The 18,036-nt window shown below is 31.6% G+C and overlaps 1 protein-coding gene and 1 long non-coding RNA gene across 3 annotated transcripts; both read right to left on the bottom strand.

Annotated features, from left to right (window-relative positions):
* Positions 1–530: 530 nt before the first annotated feature.
* On the bottom strand, positions 531–7,952 carry LOC140044181 (uncharacterized). The gene is made up of 2 exons (XM_072088659.1): positions 6,512–7,952; positions 531–5,551 (listed from the first exon to the last, which is right to left on the bottom strand). Exons 1-2 carry the CDS (start codon positions 7,950–7,952, stop codon positions 531–533), a joined length of 6,462 nt encoding a protein of 2,153 aa, XP_071944760.1.
* Positions 7,953–7,976: 24 nt separating this feature from the next.
* Positions 7,977–12,947, bottom strand: LOC140043729 (uncharacterized). Of its 2 annotated transcripts, XR_011844373.1 has the most exons (4): positions 12,813–12,947; positions 11,691–11,761; positions 9,301–9,381; positions 7,977–8,852 (listed from the first exon to the last, which is right to left on the bottom strand). It is a non-coding gene; the product is annotated as an uncharacterized lncRNA (long non-coding RNA). The 2 variants fall into 2 exon arrangements; XR_011844372.1 differs by lacking the exon at positions 12,813–12,947 and having other exon boundaries at positions 11,691–11,846.
* Positions 12,948–18,036: the final 5,089 nt, after the last annotated feature.

The following is an 18,036-nucleotide window of genomic DNA, read 5'->3' as shown; positions in this document are numbered from 1 at the left end:
TTAAAATGCGAAGAAGGAACAATTAGGGCCATTTATAATTACATTACAAAAATATGTATATAAAATATTGCACTATACAAGATATAGGTATTTATTTTATTTATACAAGAAAATGCGGTACAGTTTGTTTATTTTTTAAATAGCCCGGTTTTTTGGGTACATAAAACAAACAATAGTTATTGTTTGGAATACGAACATGATAATTAAATTATCATTATTAGGCCGCATATCAATAATAGGTATTCTATTGTATGTATAAATATTTCTTTAGAAAATGTATTGTATTTATTGTATTGTATTTATAATATATTAAAAGACTAAAGTGCAGTTGCAGAATTTTTCATTGTTCTCTATATTTTAACGGGGAATTTACCGGTAGTTGTGTTAGAAGCATGTTGAAATAAATACTATTTATTATTGTATATTAAAAATTAATCACTTGATTTAATCAGCAATTAATATAATACATTTTATTATGGTATATTTGGAATACAAGGAAATGGGTTTTATTTGTTATAGGGGTATATTTATTATATTTGTATTTTAATAATTTCATGGTAACTATAATATATGGGTATTACTTCTGTATGCACTGTGTCAAGGTTTCTAATATAAACATGATCCAAAAGAGTTCCGCCTTCAGTTGTACTGGATGTTATTAGCTGTTGGTAATTGTGTCTGGCCAGTAGGTTATTAACATGGGATATGTTTTTTAACAAATCTTCATTGAAATCACCCATTATAATGCATCTTGTACCCACTTTATGTATTGCTTCCAATAAATTTTCAAGAACCTTACAGAATTTCTTGATATCATATATAGGGGGTCGATATATAACTGTGATAATAACAGACAATGGAGATGTTACCATAAAAGAAATGAATTCGATATCTTTAAAATTTATGTTTAGTCTACTACAATATTTATTTCTGGTATACACTGCAACACCACCGTGTCCCTTATTTTTTAATTCTGAAGTAATTGTGTTGTCATTAGAATATGATTGACACCTTGGCTGGTGATACAATTTGAAATTGTCCATACCAATATTACTGATATTGTTGTCATTAATCCAGGTTTCTGTAAGACAGATGAAATCGGAATTGGAAAAAGATGTATTACATTTTAAGTCAGTCAAATGTTGTCTCAAGCCTTGTATGTTATGCAACGTGATACAATATTGAAATTGTGTAACAGTACTAGGTTTATTCGGTTGTAAAAAGGGTTGCATATTGTTTAAGCAAGTTTTAATTGTTGGGTCACATCGTATATGTTTGGGATCAAAGTTTTCAATATAAAGACCCGATAAAGAAGTAACACGACTTAAACCTACATATGCTTGTCCAGACAAAAACGTATTTTTAAGATTTACAACAGCTTTATTCATTGTCATTCCCTGTACTTTGTGCACGGTACATGCATAAGCCAATTTCAACGGAAATTGTTTGCGACTGTATTTTTTTCCCATCGATTCTTGATACTTTTCAATAGACTGAATATCAATTTGGTTATCAAATTTAATTTTGATTGTAGTTGGTTTAGAATTGTTGTCAGGCTTAATTATTTCTGTAATATTTCCCATACATCCATTTGTCATTCCTTTACTTACATCGACATTTTTAATTAACATTACTCTGGCATTAGGTGCAACCCATAAGTAACTTGGAAGTGAACATTGATTAGACTTCTTTATTGGTTTGTCACGAATTGTGTCTTTCCTTTTGGTATTCATTTCTGTATCTTCTGCTTCAATACATATTATGTCTGTGCATTTTTTGTGCAACATTTTCTTATTCCAGGCGGAAACATCTTTGTTATATGAATATATATGAATGGCTTCTTCACAGTCTTCACCAGTTTCACGTGATTTCAGCATTTGTAAATCGTCATTTGACAAAATTTGATTTTTTTCCTTTGTTCGTAATCTGTTTAACAAATTAGCGAATTTAGCATCTTCCCTCTGCCTCATTATCTCATCGAGATCTATTTGCTTGAAATTATCTGTCCATAATATATTTTGAAGCGATTCTTTATATAATGAACTGCCTTTTACAGGTGGTAATTGAAAAAAGTCTCCAACTGCCAATACTGAAACATTACCAAACGGTGAATCATCTCGTACTTGTTTTATCTGTCTTAATCGGCCATGTATGTAACATAACATCTTTTGATCTACCATGGATATTTCGTCAATGATTAGTAGTTGTAATTGACCAAGGCGATTACGAAGTTGCGTTATTTTCTCTTCTCCAAGAGGTTGATATGGAAATGATACATTAATAGGGATAGATAGAGCACTGTGGATTGTTTTACCATTTATATTGTATGCTGCAATTCCGGTAGGAGCAACTTTCAAAATTGAAACATCGTCTGGATTTTGCATCATTTTTCCAAGTATTCTTGTACCTTCGTTGTAAATACATTTAACCAAGTGACTCTTGCCAACACCAGCACCTCCAGTGATGAATACATGAAATGGTTCAGGCTGTTTTCCGTTCACTTTGTTTAAGTACCACTGTCTTATTTCATAAAATACTTTCTGTTGTTTGTCATTTAGGCATCTGATCATATTGTTGCTTTCCTGTTTTGATATTCTACTTTCTGTATGTTCTAATCTATACGGTTCTTTTTCCTTGGGTCCTAAATCCGGAATAATGTTTTCGCCTTGTTCATCATCATTTTCGATGTTTGGTTTTGGGTTTTCTAGCCTGTCTAATTCACTTTCAGGACACAACAATCCCCAAGCGTCTTCTGGTGGTCCATACTTATCTATATAGTTCTGTGCTTGTTCAATAGCATCAGCATTACGCTCAAATTGTTGCATGTTTTCTGTAACAATGGAACTTACTGTTTGCAGATCCTCCCCAAATAATTTAACAGAACCCTTTTCATAAAAGTCTTCATATGCCATAAAGGAAGGTGGTTTTAATTGCTGATCCGTACGAAATGGAAGGAAAAGTTGCATTATACTCATATAGTATTTTTCTGGTGCTATATGCTGTTTAAATCGAGGATATCTGACGACGGCATTATTGCTTCGTGTCCGTTTTTGTATATATCCCAATTTATTCTTTAACCTAAATGTATTTTGTTTCTTCTTATTTCCATTATATTCTGATGATGAGAGTATTCTATACTCGGAACAAAATGTTGCAAGACACATCTTTTCGAAGTTTAGCCCGTCGGGTCGTGATTTATATTTGTCAAGTTTACTTGGCAACCAAGTGATTTCATCATCATCATCTTTGTTTTGAATTACATTTATTGGCAAACTTAATCTTACTGGATTAGGTCCAACAGGAATGAATTCTACTTTTCTAGAACCTTCTTTTAATCTGAGGTTACAAACACGATAAACACTTTCTTGTGCAGACACTTCACGATTTTGCATGTACATATTACCAAGTTCCCTAAGACTTTCTTTAGCGTCGTCATTTCCATCTTTAATTTCAGTTTCTGCTTGTGACAAAAGTAGTCCCATTTCTCTTTCAGCTTTTGACATGTATGAAACAACATAGGCGACACATGCATACTCATTTGATACAAACTGTAAGTCCATATTAGCATTCCAGGCTCTTAGCAAAGAAGGATTATATTGATTAACCCAAGCGTCTTGAGGATTTCTTTGTAACAGAAAGTCATCTTTTGTGGCTATCAGATTATTAGCATCTTCGAAATCTGTTTGTGTAACATTCAAATTTTCAAATAGTTGTTTAGTGTCTTGGTAAGGTATTTCCCCAGTAAGTGCACTTTTTACACTCTTCAACAAATCTTTAGCTGCTTTTATAGCTTCATTTTTAGCAGTGTCTTTTTCATCCGTATCATTGTTTTCAGTTTCATTGTTATCAACATCCGTGGTTTTTCGTTGTATAATAAATGTTTGTTCAGATGGTGGTTTGGGAAAATTAAATCTACATGTTGTACCTTTTTTCTTACATGACTTTGAGTGTCGTTTACAATGGGTTTGAACACCAGAAACAATTTCATGAAGTTCTTTATCCTCATCTAATGATGGAATTTTACAAGATACGTATTTGTCGATGAATTCTGTTACCTTTTCATTTTCGTCAATTCCCAATTGAGGTGCATTTTCAACCCATAGAATCATATGAATATGTGGTGAACCTCTGGCTTGATATTCAACACGGAAAAAGTAGTCAATAACTTTACCAATAGGATGAGCATCAGATAGAATTACTTTTCTCAAAAAGTTATGAAACCTTTTATCAAACATTCGTGCAACTGTTACAGGATTGGATTTTAATAGTGTACATTTGTCTGCCCATTCCAATTCATTGATATTTCGTTTGTCACCTGTTTCAAGCAACAACGTTTTCATTACCTCTGGCCATCTCATATCAGCTGAAGAAAATGATGCAAACCATGTTGGTTTACCAAGCTGTCTCACCATTGCTAGTACATCTTTTTGTGTAGACTGCCAGTATGGACAAGTTCCTCTGATTTGTTTAAGAAATTTATAACCTCTATCACATTTTAGAATTTCTTGGACTTTAGAAGCGCTTTTGAAATCCGATGCTTTTACTGAAGTGAAATCATCTTTTTTACCTGAACTTTTTCTGAGTGCAATAGAAACACTTGACAATACTTGTTCTATTTCATAAAGGCATTGTGCAAAGAAAATGTATTCTGTATTTTTTGCAAATCTGTTGTCGACATGACACAATTTATTATGGAAGTAACGGCCTAGGGTTAATTTAATATTTCTGGCATCATGGAATGTTGAATGTCCAGTAGGAAACAATGTTGGAAAGCATTTTCCTTCCAGTGATTTATTATTTAAAAGTGCTACAGGGCTATTTCCTTCACATGGTGCGCAACAGAAAATGTCATCAAAATAATGATCTAGTATTTCTTGTCTCATATCAGTTGGTTGTAGACATGTATCTAATTGAATTCCAGACAGCCGTGAATCAAAATCTTCCTCTTGCTCTTCATTTTCTGATAAAGATTTGTCATCAAGGTCTTGGCTTATTTCGGGTAAAACATTATTCCATTCTTCATTTACAACCACGTCAGAGTACCACTTATTATTTTGATGCAAATATTGCAGAGCTTGTAAGACCTTTGTCTTATTTACGTATTTATATTCATAATGACCTTTGTAAGACAATTTTCTTTTTAATTTTACTCTTATCATTTGATCGTCCGTTTCAGGTCTAGGTAGAACGTTAACAGTTTCAACCGTGTTTGATGGCACGCAAACAACTGGACCATGTATTCCTTGTTGACCACCTTTGGGTAAATGCATGATTTTCATGAACGGAATATTTATTGCAATCAAATGCTGTTCTAAATTGTTCAATGTTTCAAGTTCATCTGGAATATTTTGCAATTTCAAATTGTTTGTATAGGCTTCTGAAGGAATTTCTGCTTTTATTAATTTTCTATGACATGTGTAACATATCCATAGACAGTTCCTAGAAGACATAGCAATTTCACATTCATTATTACATTCACTGTTACAAGTATGTAAATAGCTTTCGTTGATGCATGATGGAATTTCATACTTTGCCTTTATGCATTTCATAACTTGATTTTCAAATAGAAGTTTTAAACACACACAACAGACATACTCGGGGCCATGGGATATGGATTTTCTGAAGTTCGTTATTACACATTCAATTGTCTTTTTCTTTACTTTTTCACATTGTCTTTTTTGTAAATTTTTGTCTAGTACTTTCTGCCTATGTTGTGGAATATTTTGATATTTTTGTTTTGATATGTTTTTCATTTTTTGTTTGAATTTCTGTCTAAAATCTTGATTATTTTGATATTTTTCTCTTTGATTTGTTTTGCTTTTTTCCTTGAAATCTGGATTATTTAGATATTTTTCTCTTTGATATGTTTTGCTTTTTTTCTTGGAATCTGGATTATTTTGATATTTTTCTCTTTGATTTGTTTTGGCCTTCTCCTTGAAATCTGGATTATTTTGATATTTTTCTCTGTTATCTGTTTTGGTGTTTTCTTTGAAATCTGGATTATTTTGATATTTGTCTCTTTGTGCTCTTTTTTCTGTACTTTGTTTCTTTAATTTATAGTTAATATCAGTTTGATATTTCTTTTTCATTGCATTTGCGTTTTTCTTTTTACGTGATGTCGTTTTATTTTGTTCATTTTGACAATGTTTTTTGATACGTTTTGCTTTCATTTTCTCTTTATTTAGTTTTCGTTTTACAGCATCACTTTTTTTTCTTTTTCTTTTTTTGGTTGTCCCATGATTTGTTTTATCAATATCATCAACCCATATGGTTTTAATTTTTTTGGAAATGGATTCAAATTCCTCACCAAAACAATATGAATTTTTATCAGTTTCTTCATAAGTTGTTGTTGATTTTCTTTTTTTAGTTTTTGTATAAGGAAATTCATTCATCGACACTTTGGATTTGAAATGGTTGTACACAGGTTGTTTAACATCATTTGATTCACTAATTGTGGATACTGTTGTAATTGCTTCAAAATGATTACCTCCAGTATACTGTATATATATACCTCTTTCTGTTGTAATTTCGTTATAGTAGCCTGGCTTTCTTGCACAAAATATTTGCCATTGTTCTGTTTGGTCATTGTATGCATATATGTCACGGTCCAGCATGTTTGCCATCGAAATGATATCCGTGTCACAAGCCCATGTTCCGGAATTCATCAATTTATTCATGAATACATACTGTTTTACACTTTTATATATCTGTGTGTCTAATGTACATTTAAACCGGTCATTAGTTTCTAACATGTGTTTTACATTTGCTTTTCTGAACACAGAATGATTTCTTTCGGTCCCACTAATTAAATATGCAATTGTTCTGTAAAAACAATTTCCATCACCAGTTATTTTTTTAGTAGCAGTAGGTTTTGTAATATATTCATGTTCATGGTCAAATGGTGTATCAAAATTTGAACCATTGTAATCAATACCTAATTTATGACACAACAATTCTTTAGAATGTACTTGTAGTGGTAGGTATTTAAAATACTTATCAGTTCTCTCTGTTATTACTTCAGTTGAAACATATGTAATTTCACTGTCATCTAATGTAGGTGGATTTGAACATTTGTTAGTTTCAAATGATTCATTTTCTTTAATATGGCTTTCAATATTACCAAATAAAGTGTCATTTTCATCTAATGTAGGTGCCTTTGAATATTTGTTAGCATCAAATGATTCATTTTTGTCAATATGACTTTCAATATCAATTACTATATCATCAAATAAATTATCAACACCTGTGTCTTGTTCAGAGTGGTTTGTTGCTCTTGACGCATTTATATGTAAATCATATTCATTTTCATCTTTGTTGCTTTTCAAAGATACATTCATCCCTGTTAAATCAAACTGAGTGGCATGTAAGGGGCAATTCATTGATTTGGCTAAAGTTAAACAGTGTTTATGAATACCTTGCCAAGATGAAAAGTACAGCAACACACTACGTCCATTTTCTGTTAACACGCCCTCATTATTTCTTGAATGTGAATCAAATATAAAGTAACCAGTAGGACGTTTGATTATAGCAAAAGTACTTCCATAAAAAGTCATGAAACATGCATCATACTTGCATAATTCATATTCTAAGGCTTGTCCTAATGATTTTGCTCCATACAAGAATGCACCTTCATCAGTTCCTTCTAATGTACCATAAAGTCCCTCACTGTATTTCATTTCAAACGAGTTATTTAAAATATGAAGTTCTTTTGGTAGTTCTGACACCATTAACAATTCTTCATTCATTGATGAATCTTTTTGAATGAAGTAATACAATTCACTGCCTAGTAATAGCATTTCATCGAGATCAAAAGTTTTGAATTCATTTCCATCTTTTATTTTACAGTAAAGCATAGCTATAAGAGAATTAGATACGCATTGTTTACCTGCAAGTTCTCGAAATCTGTAATCACCTTGATGATAACTTCCCCGTGCTATAATACCATAATTCATTTCATTTTTGGAAATACCTTCATTAGTTGTATTAAATGTTTGACAATTTGTGTATTGATCTGGAGAAATAATATTTGTTTGATTATGTGTATTTCCATCTGTAAGTACAGTCTTCTTTTCATCTGTGATGTTCATTTTCTTTTCTCCAGTTTGTTCATTAAAGCTATGCAAGGAGTCATTTGTATTAGTACAACTTGTTTTTGTTTTATTTTTTACAAAACGACCTTTTTTTCTAGGTTTATTTTCACCACCTCCACCGTGCAACTTCATGATTTTGTATGTCATGTTTGTGATAGTAAAAATTTCATTTCCTATGAAACTTACTTATCTGTAGACAATATTAATTCAAGTTTAAATAAGTTTTTGTTTACGTTTTTTAATTTATATTATGAATTATTTTAAAGTCAGTGCAGTTCCGTATTACAATTGTTTTCTCAATATTTGCTAGTTAAATTCTGATCAAGGCAAATAGATAGATACTGATTAATTCTGATAACTTTGTTCAATTGATAAATTCTGATAAATTCTGTTGCTCTTTTGAAATTCTGATAACTCTTGAAATTCTGATAACTCTTTTGAAATTCTGATATCTCTTTTTACTCTGCTGCCTATTACAACTCTGCTTTGACTCACCAACTAGCTAAAAGTCTAGTGGCTATTATCGTTGAGTTGTCAATAAACAGACTTTCTCTTTGCTACCTATGTCAACTCCTCTTTGACTCACCAACTAGCTAAATTCTAGAGGTTATTGTCGTGAGTTGTTCATAAACAGACTTTTTCGAATCTGCTGCCGTCACAACTCCTATTTGACTCACCAACTAGTTAAAGTCTAGTGGCTATTGTCGTTGAGTTGTCAACAAACAGACTTTTATACAAAATATCTTCTGACACTTTAACAATCTGAAAAGAGAAGACAATATAAATTTACATTTACACTAACATAATAAAAGATAGAACATAATAAGAGATAGAACAGAAGATAATACAACCTATGTCATGTAGTAATGAATATCAAGATTCCAATAGAGTCTTGGCTGAATCATCATCATGCACAATAATTGACTTTGGAAATGACAATGATGATGATATAGATAGGCTTATGAATGAAGAAATTATAAAAATTGTTCTAGAACTAATTTTAAGCTTTTGTAGTAATTTGGGGATAAACACATAATTTTCCCTTTCAACAAAACAACGTCATATATTTCTTAATCTGTAGAAGGATTTGGAATGGTCTCTTATCGTTTAAGAGATCTTGACATTGGTTATTGTTTAAATTGTGGAAGTCAGTAATATTGTTTATACAACATATTTTTAACAGTTTTTAAGATTATTTTAAGATACTTACCAGAAGATAACTGAAGGATATAAAAACATGTGATTTGTTCTATTTTGTTGTTGCAGTAACTGACGTTAACAATAGATTTCTCTATAAAAATAAAAATACTTAATTCTAAGACTGCTGTCAAGACAATTACAATATGTTGGATCATATACATTACAGGGCAGCCTTATGTAGGATTACATTAGTTTTTGTGGCAACAGGCTTTATTGTATGATTATTAGTTGGCGTTATAAAGCCGGGATTTAAATTTAAGACTGCTATTTCAGACTGCTGTTAAAATATTTATTAGAATATGTTTTAACAGACTTTATGATTTCTAAGTTGAATGTGTAATGGCTTTTGTAGCAATTGATATTATATTAGGCTGATTGTCACCTACAATAGGTGCTACTGTAGTAAAGTCTAACTTAATTTGCTTTTTAAAATCGTCATTTATAATTTTATAACAATGCAATGTTATGCACAACCATTTCTCCAATGATTGGAGGATGATGGATAGGCTTAGTATAGAGTGGGTGTATATAAGTTGAAGGTTCTTTCAGATACTGACATCCGTTTTTGAAAATAATTGAAGACTGCAGCAACACGTGCTTGGTTATTATGTTGCAGGCTTGTATAGAAAAATAAACATCAATAATTATATGCTATAGTGATTTTTATGTGTAAAGATAAAATCATCTTAAAAATTTTCTTTTAATGCTGTATATTGTTGAAATATTTCTATTTAAAAAAACAAGTACATTCCCATTTTATTGCTATTATATTATATAAGATGGTTGTACTATTTCAACAATATATAGTCCAACTTTACTGTATGCTTATACAGTAGTATACAGTTTCTTGACATTAAAACATTTCTACATGTACCTCATGACCTTAGACCAGTTACCATGGAAATTAATCTTTATATACTGTATGTACAGTAATAGGATGGAGGAATGTCATTGTTGGTTAAATAGGTGTGTTGGTATGTGAGCATTAACAATACCAAATTTGTTAATGATGTTTTTAACAAACATACATTCAGATCTATGATCTTTTTAAGATTATCCCAGATGTTCACAGATTGATTAAAAAATACTATACACAAAAATATAGTGTAACTGTAATGCACAACTTGAAGGATGATATTAATGTCATGAATACATGAAAGAACCTACAGTATATATAAAAAAGGGTCTTTCTTATGCTAGCAATGGATCACTTGTATATAAACCAAATGGGAGGGTGCCGCAGCCACTTCAAGACATGAGGCACTTGCGCTACCTGTTTTACTGAAAAATACTACGGACTTGAACTATCATTTACCAAAATACAGTGTGCTCTAGAAAGACGGCAGAAAAAAGGCCACGCCAGAAAGGGTGCAATATTTGTACTAGTTCCCGGCATGATCTGCGCATGCCCAAAGAGACCATTGTTCATGACAAATTTTGACAAGTTTATCGCCCGTTGTGCATGACCGATATGATCAAGAGTGGTCACAGTTGAATGATTTTGTCCTAGGCCGGCTATGTTTCGTGTTCTGCTGATGCGAAAACTCTCGGGGAAACTCTATTCAAAGGTATTTAGCGATGGGCCCCTCGATGAGCTTATATAGCCAGGCTTATAGCATCCAGTATGCTACAATCCCTGCAAAATTTGGCGATAAATCGTGACATTTTTACACGGGTGGGCGGGTCAGGGACTTAAACTACTAATTTCACCCTGTCATTTCCCACACTTGTGCTACCAACTCTCCATATTTTCCCACACTTGTGCTACCAGGCCCTCAAAAATATACCCGTAAATGCGGCACCTCCCAGTATGGAAATATTTAAGAGTGAGCCCCCGGGCTTTTGATCTGAAAGAAATTATCTTTTAGAAGCATCGTTATTTTTTTATGCTGTTTATAGTTTGAATATTGGAGCTTAAAAAAAAGTATTATTATTTTATTCTTTTTTATTTATTTTAGAGATGGTTGTATTCTTTATACTAACAATGGTATTTCACAAGTCTAAAGATTGTTCTCTTATAGTCTTATACATAGCCAATACATTTTACCCTACAGCAAACTTTTTTATTTTAATTAATTTAGTTTAATGTTATTGTATGCTTAGAATACAGTTTCTTGAATGATTTTATTTTATGACATTAAGACATTCCTAACAGTTAACCTTAGACTAGTTACCATGGAAATTAATCGCATTAGATGTAATAGGATATAGAAGGGTGTAATTTAGCAGTGTGTTATGAGCATTAAGAAGATCCAAATTTCTTAATACATACTGTACTACAATAGTAAGGCAAAAAAAACCCCTACATTTTGTCAACATAATTTAAGGTCACACACATGGATAGGTTTAGTACTGTATAGAGGGGGTGTATATAAGTTGAAGGTTCTTTCAGATACTTACATCTGTTTGCGAAAATAATTGAAGACTGGAGCAACGCGTGCTTGGTTATATGTTGCAGACTAGTAAAACTTCTATAGAAAAATAAAGATCAATAATTATGCTATAGTGATTTTTATGTGTAAAGATAAAATCATCTTAAAAACCTTTTGTTAATGCTGTATTGTTGAAATATTTTTACTTTAAAAAAACAAGCACATCCTCATTTTATTGCTACTGTATTGTATAATAAGATGATTGTACTATTTTAACATTTGCTACTGTATTGTCCTATAATTTAACTTTACTGTATGCTTTTACAGTAGTATACGGTTTATTGACATTAAAAATTTCTAAATGTACCTTGTGACCTTAGACCAGTTACCATGGAAATTAACGACTATATATAGGATAGAGGAGTGTAATTGTTGGGTAAATAGAATAGAATGACACATCTCTTATCAATTGACCTACAATGCAGTCCCTATTACATTAGATTAATTATTATTTTAATATAAATTAATAAATAGAGATCAGTCATGAATAGTTAGGCTGCTGTACACAACTGAAATAAATGAGCAATGTGTTTCCTAGCTAGGCCTAGGTCAGAAGAATATTTCACTACCGTCCCTAACATATAGGGCCTAGCTAGGCCTAGTTAGGCCAATCAATACAGATCAGTGTGGCGTAGGCCAATCAATATAGATCAGTGTGGTCTAGGCCTAGGGTGCAGTAAGCCTAGGCCTATAGATAGCTTATTATATAGGTAGGGCCTAGTAGACTAGGCCTAGCTATAATAGAAATAGTAAAGTAGTAGGCCTAGCCCAGCTGGCCCTAGCTAACCAGGCTGCTGAGGCTAACTAACAACACAGAAAACGGGACTAAAACGACACGACGAGCTAGTAATAGTAAAATTAGCAATATTCATAAAATTATTAATTATTCTTTAATTAATGTTTGGTTTCTAACCGCACAAGCCGCATAATAGGCCTAGGCCTACTTGACTTGACTCCTCCTGGTCTGGCTGGGTACGGTGGTGGTGTCACTCACTCACGTGTAAGACACCGAGTTAAAATAAAACATATACTGTACGGTTAATTTAGGCCTACAATGATTATTAGTATAACCGACTATTCTTGAACTTACCACAAAATGACCAATCCACTTGGAATGAACGATGTTTTTTGTTAACAAATATTCAACTGTTATTTAAAGTGTTAGGCAAACACCAACGAGGCATAGGCTATGCCTAGGTTAAAAATTCTCGATTGATGATTTCTTTCAATTCTCAACAACAACCTCCCTTTTTGTTTGCAAGGACGACGACGATAGGGGCGTCATTAGCTTTCCATTTACGTACTACTCTCGGTAGTACATTTATAAGGTACTCATTATTTAGCCAATTACAGTAAACAAATCCGAATTATTTACATTACGTAAATACGTATCGTGATGCGCATTCAACAATGTGTACGTTAGTATGTTTATTAATTTTTTATATGTAATGAGTTTATACTGTATATAAAATATTATACAGTAGGCCTATTTACTGTATCTGACAGTGTAGCAGAGGTGAAATTACTGGACCCACATCATGTTCAAATTTTTCGGTATGATGGAATTATCAAAATAAACTCAAAGATGACAATTTCGAAAGATAATGAATTGAGCAAATAAATATAAGGATTGAAAGAGAATTTGACACGTAGAAGCGCAATGCGCGCTCTTTGAAATTTGTATAACTTCGACTAAAGAAAATTAAAAACAACGTTTTAACTTCAACTGGCCATATGATAACATTACAACATCCGATAGGCTTAATTTTTATATTAATTCATATCTACATTTCATCAGCTTTCATAATAAGTTATAATCTTCAAGGTCACCTTTAATTCTGAAGAGCTATAATATATTCAAATGTAAGGTGTAGCTGAAATTACACGACCTACGTTATTCAAGTTTTTACGCGTGATGATGTCATCAAAATAAAAATATTGACAACTCCTGAGAAAGATAATTAATTGAGCAAGCACATACTAAAACTACTCCGAAAATCGAGCTAAAATAACGGAGATGCGCTCTATTGAATGTGAAAACCCATACAAAAAGATAAAAATTACTAATTTTTAAATTGAAGTGGCCATTTGATGACGTCATACCATTTTGTACGTCTAATGTGTACATGAATATGTATCTACAACCCAATGGCTTCCCGAATAATTTAAAAAAATTGGGGGTCACCTGCCATTCTGAAGAGTTTTATTCATTTTAAAAAGGCCTTATTTTTTACCATTTTCATCACTTTGATGCAATTAATTTGCGCATTTTGATATTTTTAACCTGCTCGTATACCGTTATTTTAAGTCGGAACTGACTCAAATATGGTGAATGTACTAAGGATGGTGAGTAGAATGCGATTTGTATAAAAAATTGCAATTTTTACACTTTGTAAGTATCGCGCGCGCAAAATAATTTTTTTGCGCAGTAATTTTTTGAAACACGCAAATGGCCTAATTCATGCTCTAAATTGATTAAAACGTAATTTTGAGCTTTTTAAATTTTTAATGCGCGATTTCATGCGCATGACCCTACGTGCGCGCGCGTTTTTATTTGCTAATATTTTTACCCTTGACCTGAAGTTTACGTGTAGTGAATTTCATAAATATGTGATAATGAATTATGGATATATGATTGATAATGTGATTTCACAAAATGGCGTATACGTGACGTCACGGGTCAGTGATCACGCTGAAAAGCTTATTATGGCTAAGTTAAAGTATTTGAAAGACATTGTGAAATTTTTGTGATCATTGTTATTCAACTTTTTGAGATATTTGTTACACAAAAAGTGTACAGAAAGAAAAAAAATAATAAAGATTTCATACAATAACAATAGGTGATCATTTTATTCTAAATGATCACCTAACTAGAATTTAATTCGTTACTTTGACGAATTATAGGTGATCATTTTTATCATTTTAATGAAATTAAATTTTTTTAAACATGCACGTACGTTAACATACGATCGTAAAAAGTTGATGTACGCCATCCTATGACATGATGCATACGCTTATAGTGCTGAGTTGTGCCTATTATATGCCATATACAATATGTACAGTATTTACTGTATATCTATATACAGTGTAGCATAGGTGAAATTACGGGACCCACATCATGTTCTAATTTTTTGGTATGATGGAATTATCATAATAAACTCGAAGATGGCAATTTCGAAAGATAATGAATTGAGCAAATAAATATAAGGATTGGAAGAGAATTTGAAACGTAGAAGCGCAATGCGCGCTCTTTGAAATTTGTATAAATTTGACGAAAGAGAGAAAAAAACTACCTTTTAAATTAAACTGACCATTTCATAATGTCACAACATCCGATAGGCCTAATTTTTATATGAATTCATATCTACGTTTCATCAGCTTTTATAATAAATTATAATCTTCAAGGTCACCTTTAATTCTGAAGAGCTGTAAGATATTCAAATGTATGGTGTAGCTGAAAATACACGACCTAGGTTATTCAAGTTTTTACGCATGATGCCGTCATCAAAACAAAAATGTTGACAACTCCTGAGAAAGATAATTAATTGAGCAAGCACATCCTAAAATTTGTGCGCAAATCGAGCTCAAATAACGGAGATGGGCTCTGTTGAATGTGATAACCCACACAAAAACATAAAAATTACTAATTTTTAAATTCAAGTGGCCATTTGATGACGTCATACCATTTTTTACGTCTAATATGTATATATATTTATATCTACAACTTATTGGCTTCCATAATAAGTTAAAAAAAATGGGGGTCACCTGCCATTCTGAAGAGTTATATTCTTTTTAAAAAGGCCTTAATTTTTACCATTTTTAGCACTTTTGTACAATTAATGTGCGCATTTTGTCATTTTTAACGTGCTCGTATAGCACTATTTTAAATCAAAATGGACTCACATTTGGTGAATCTACCAAGGAAGATGAGTAGAATGCAATTTGTACAAAAAAAAATGTATTTTTTACGCTTTCTAAGTACGCACGTGCAAAAACGTGTTTTTGCGCAGTAATTTTTTAAAACACGCAAATGGCCTATTTTATGCTCTAAATTGATCAAAACTTAATTTTGAGCTTTTTAAAATTTTAATGCGCGATTTCACGTGCATGACCTTGAAACACGTAAGTTTTTATTTGTTAATATTTTTACCCTTCACCTGAAGTTTACGTATAGTGAATTTTATTGATATGTGATAAAGAGTTATGGAGATATGATTGATAGTGTGATTTCACAAAATCGCGTATACGTGACGTCACGGTTGAGTGATCACGCTGAAAAGCTTATTATGGCTAAGTTAAAGTATTTGAAAGACACTGTGAATTTTTTGTGATCATTGCCATTCAACTTTTTGAGATAATTGTTACACAAAAAGTGTACAGAAAGAATAAAAAAAAAAAAAATAACTAGAATTTAATTCGTCACTTTGACGAATTATAGGTGATCATTTTTATCATTTTATTGACATTAATATTTTTTAAACATGCACGTATGTTAACATACAATCGGAAAATGTTGATGTATGCCATACTATTATACGCTATAGTACTGAGTTGTGCCTATTATATGCCATATACATTATGTACAGTATATACTGTATATCTATATACAGTGTAGCATTAGTGAAACTACGGACACACATCATGTTCTAATTTGTTGGCACTGATGACATTATCAAAATAAACTTGTGGATAACAATATCGAAAGATAATGAATTGAGCAATAAAATATAGCAATTGGAAGAAAATTTGGCACGTAGAAGCGCGGTGCGCGCTCTTTATAAAATTTGTATAACTTTGACGAAAGAGATGAAAAAATTGCTTTTAACTTCAACTGGCCATATGATAACGTCACTAGATTCGATAGGCTTAATTTTTATATGAATTCATATCTAAATTTAACCAGCTCTCTTAATAAGTTATAATTATCAAGGTCAACTTTAATTCAGAAGAGCTGTAAAGTATTCAAATATACGTTGTAGGTGAAATTACCTAACCATCGTTATTCAAATTTTAAGACGTGATGACGTCATCAAAATGAAAATATTGGAAACACATGAGTAACATAATTGGTTGAAGTAGAATATATTAAAAATTAAAAGAAAATCGATCACAGATTAGCGAGTTGCGCTCTGTTGAATATGGTAGTCTATAACAAAAGGGGAAGAAACCCTGTTTTAAAAATCCATGTGGCCAAATGATGACGTCATACCATTTTGTACGTCTAATGTGTATATACATTTATATCTACAACTCATTGGCTTCCATAATAAGTAAAAAAAATTGGGGGTTACCTTCCATTCTGAAGAGTTATATTCATTTTAAAGAGGCCTTATTTTTTACCATTTTTAGCACTTTTGTACAATTAATGTGCGCATTTTGTCATTTTTAACGTGCTCGTATAGCACTATTTTAAGTCGAAATGGACTCAAATTTGGTGAATGTACTATGAAAGATGAGCAGAATGCAATTTGTACAAAAAATGTTATTTTTTTACGCTTTCTATGTACGCACGCGCAAAAACGTGTTTTTACGCAGTAATTTTTTAAAACACGTAAATGGCCTAATTCATGCTCTAAATTGATCAAAACTTAATTTTGAGCTTTTTAAATTTTTAACGCGCTATTTCATGCGCAAGACCCTACGTGTGCGTGCGTTTTTATTTGCTAATATTTTTACGCTTTACCTGAAGTTTACGTGTAGTGAATTTCATTAATATGTGATAATTAATTATGGAGATATGATTGATAATGTGATTTCACAAAATGGCGTATAGATGACGTCACGGATGAGTGATCACGTTGAAAAGCTTATTAGGACTAAATTAAAGTATTTGAAACACATTCTGAAATTTTGGTAATCATTGACATTAAACTTTTTGAGATATTTGTTACACAAAATCTGTACAGAAAAAAATTGCAAAGAAACATTTTTTTTTTACAAAAACAATTTCTCACTAGAATTTAATTCGTCACTTTGACGAATTATAGGTGATCATTTTTATCTTTTTATTGACATTAATATTTTTTAAACATGCACGTACGTTAACATACGATCGAAAAATGTTGATTTATGCCATCCTATTATACGTATATAGTGCTGATTTGTGCCTATTATATGCCATATACATTATGTACAGTATATACTGTATATCTATATACAGTGTAGCATTGGTGAAATTACGGACACAAATCATGATCTAACTTTTTGGTATTATGACATTATCAAAATAAACTTGTGGATAATAATATCGAAAGATAATGAATTGAGCAATAAAATATAACAATTTGAAGAAAATTTGGCACGAAGAAGCGCGG

The sequence above is a fragment of the Antedon mediterranea genome, chromosome 3 (assembly GCF_964355755.1).
Source record: "Antedon mediterranea chromosome 3, ecAntMedi1.1, whole genome shotgun sequence".
NCBI classification, from domain to species: domain Eukaryota; kingdom Metazoa; phylum Echinodermata; class Crinoidea; order Comatulida; family Antedonidae; genus Antedon; species Antedon mediterranea.
This window is presented reverse-complemented; position numbering and strand designations above follow the sequence as displayed.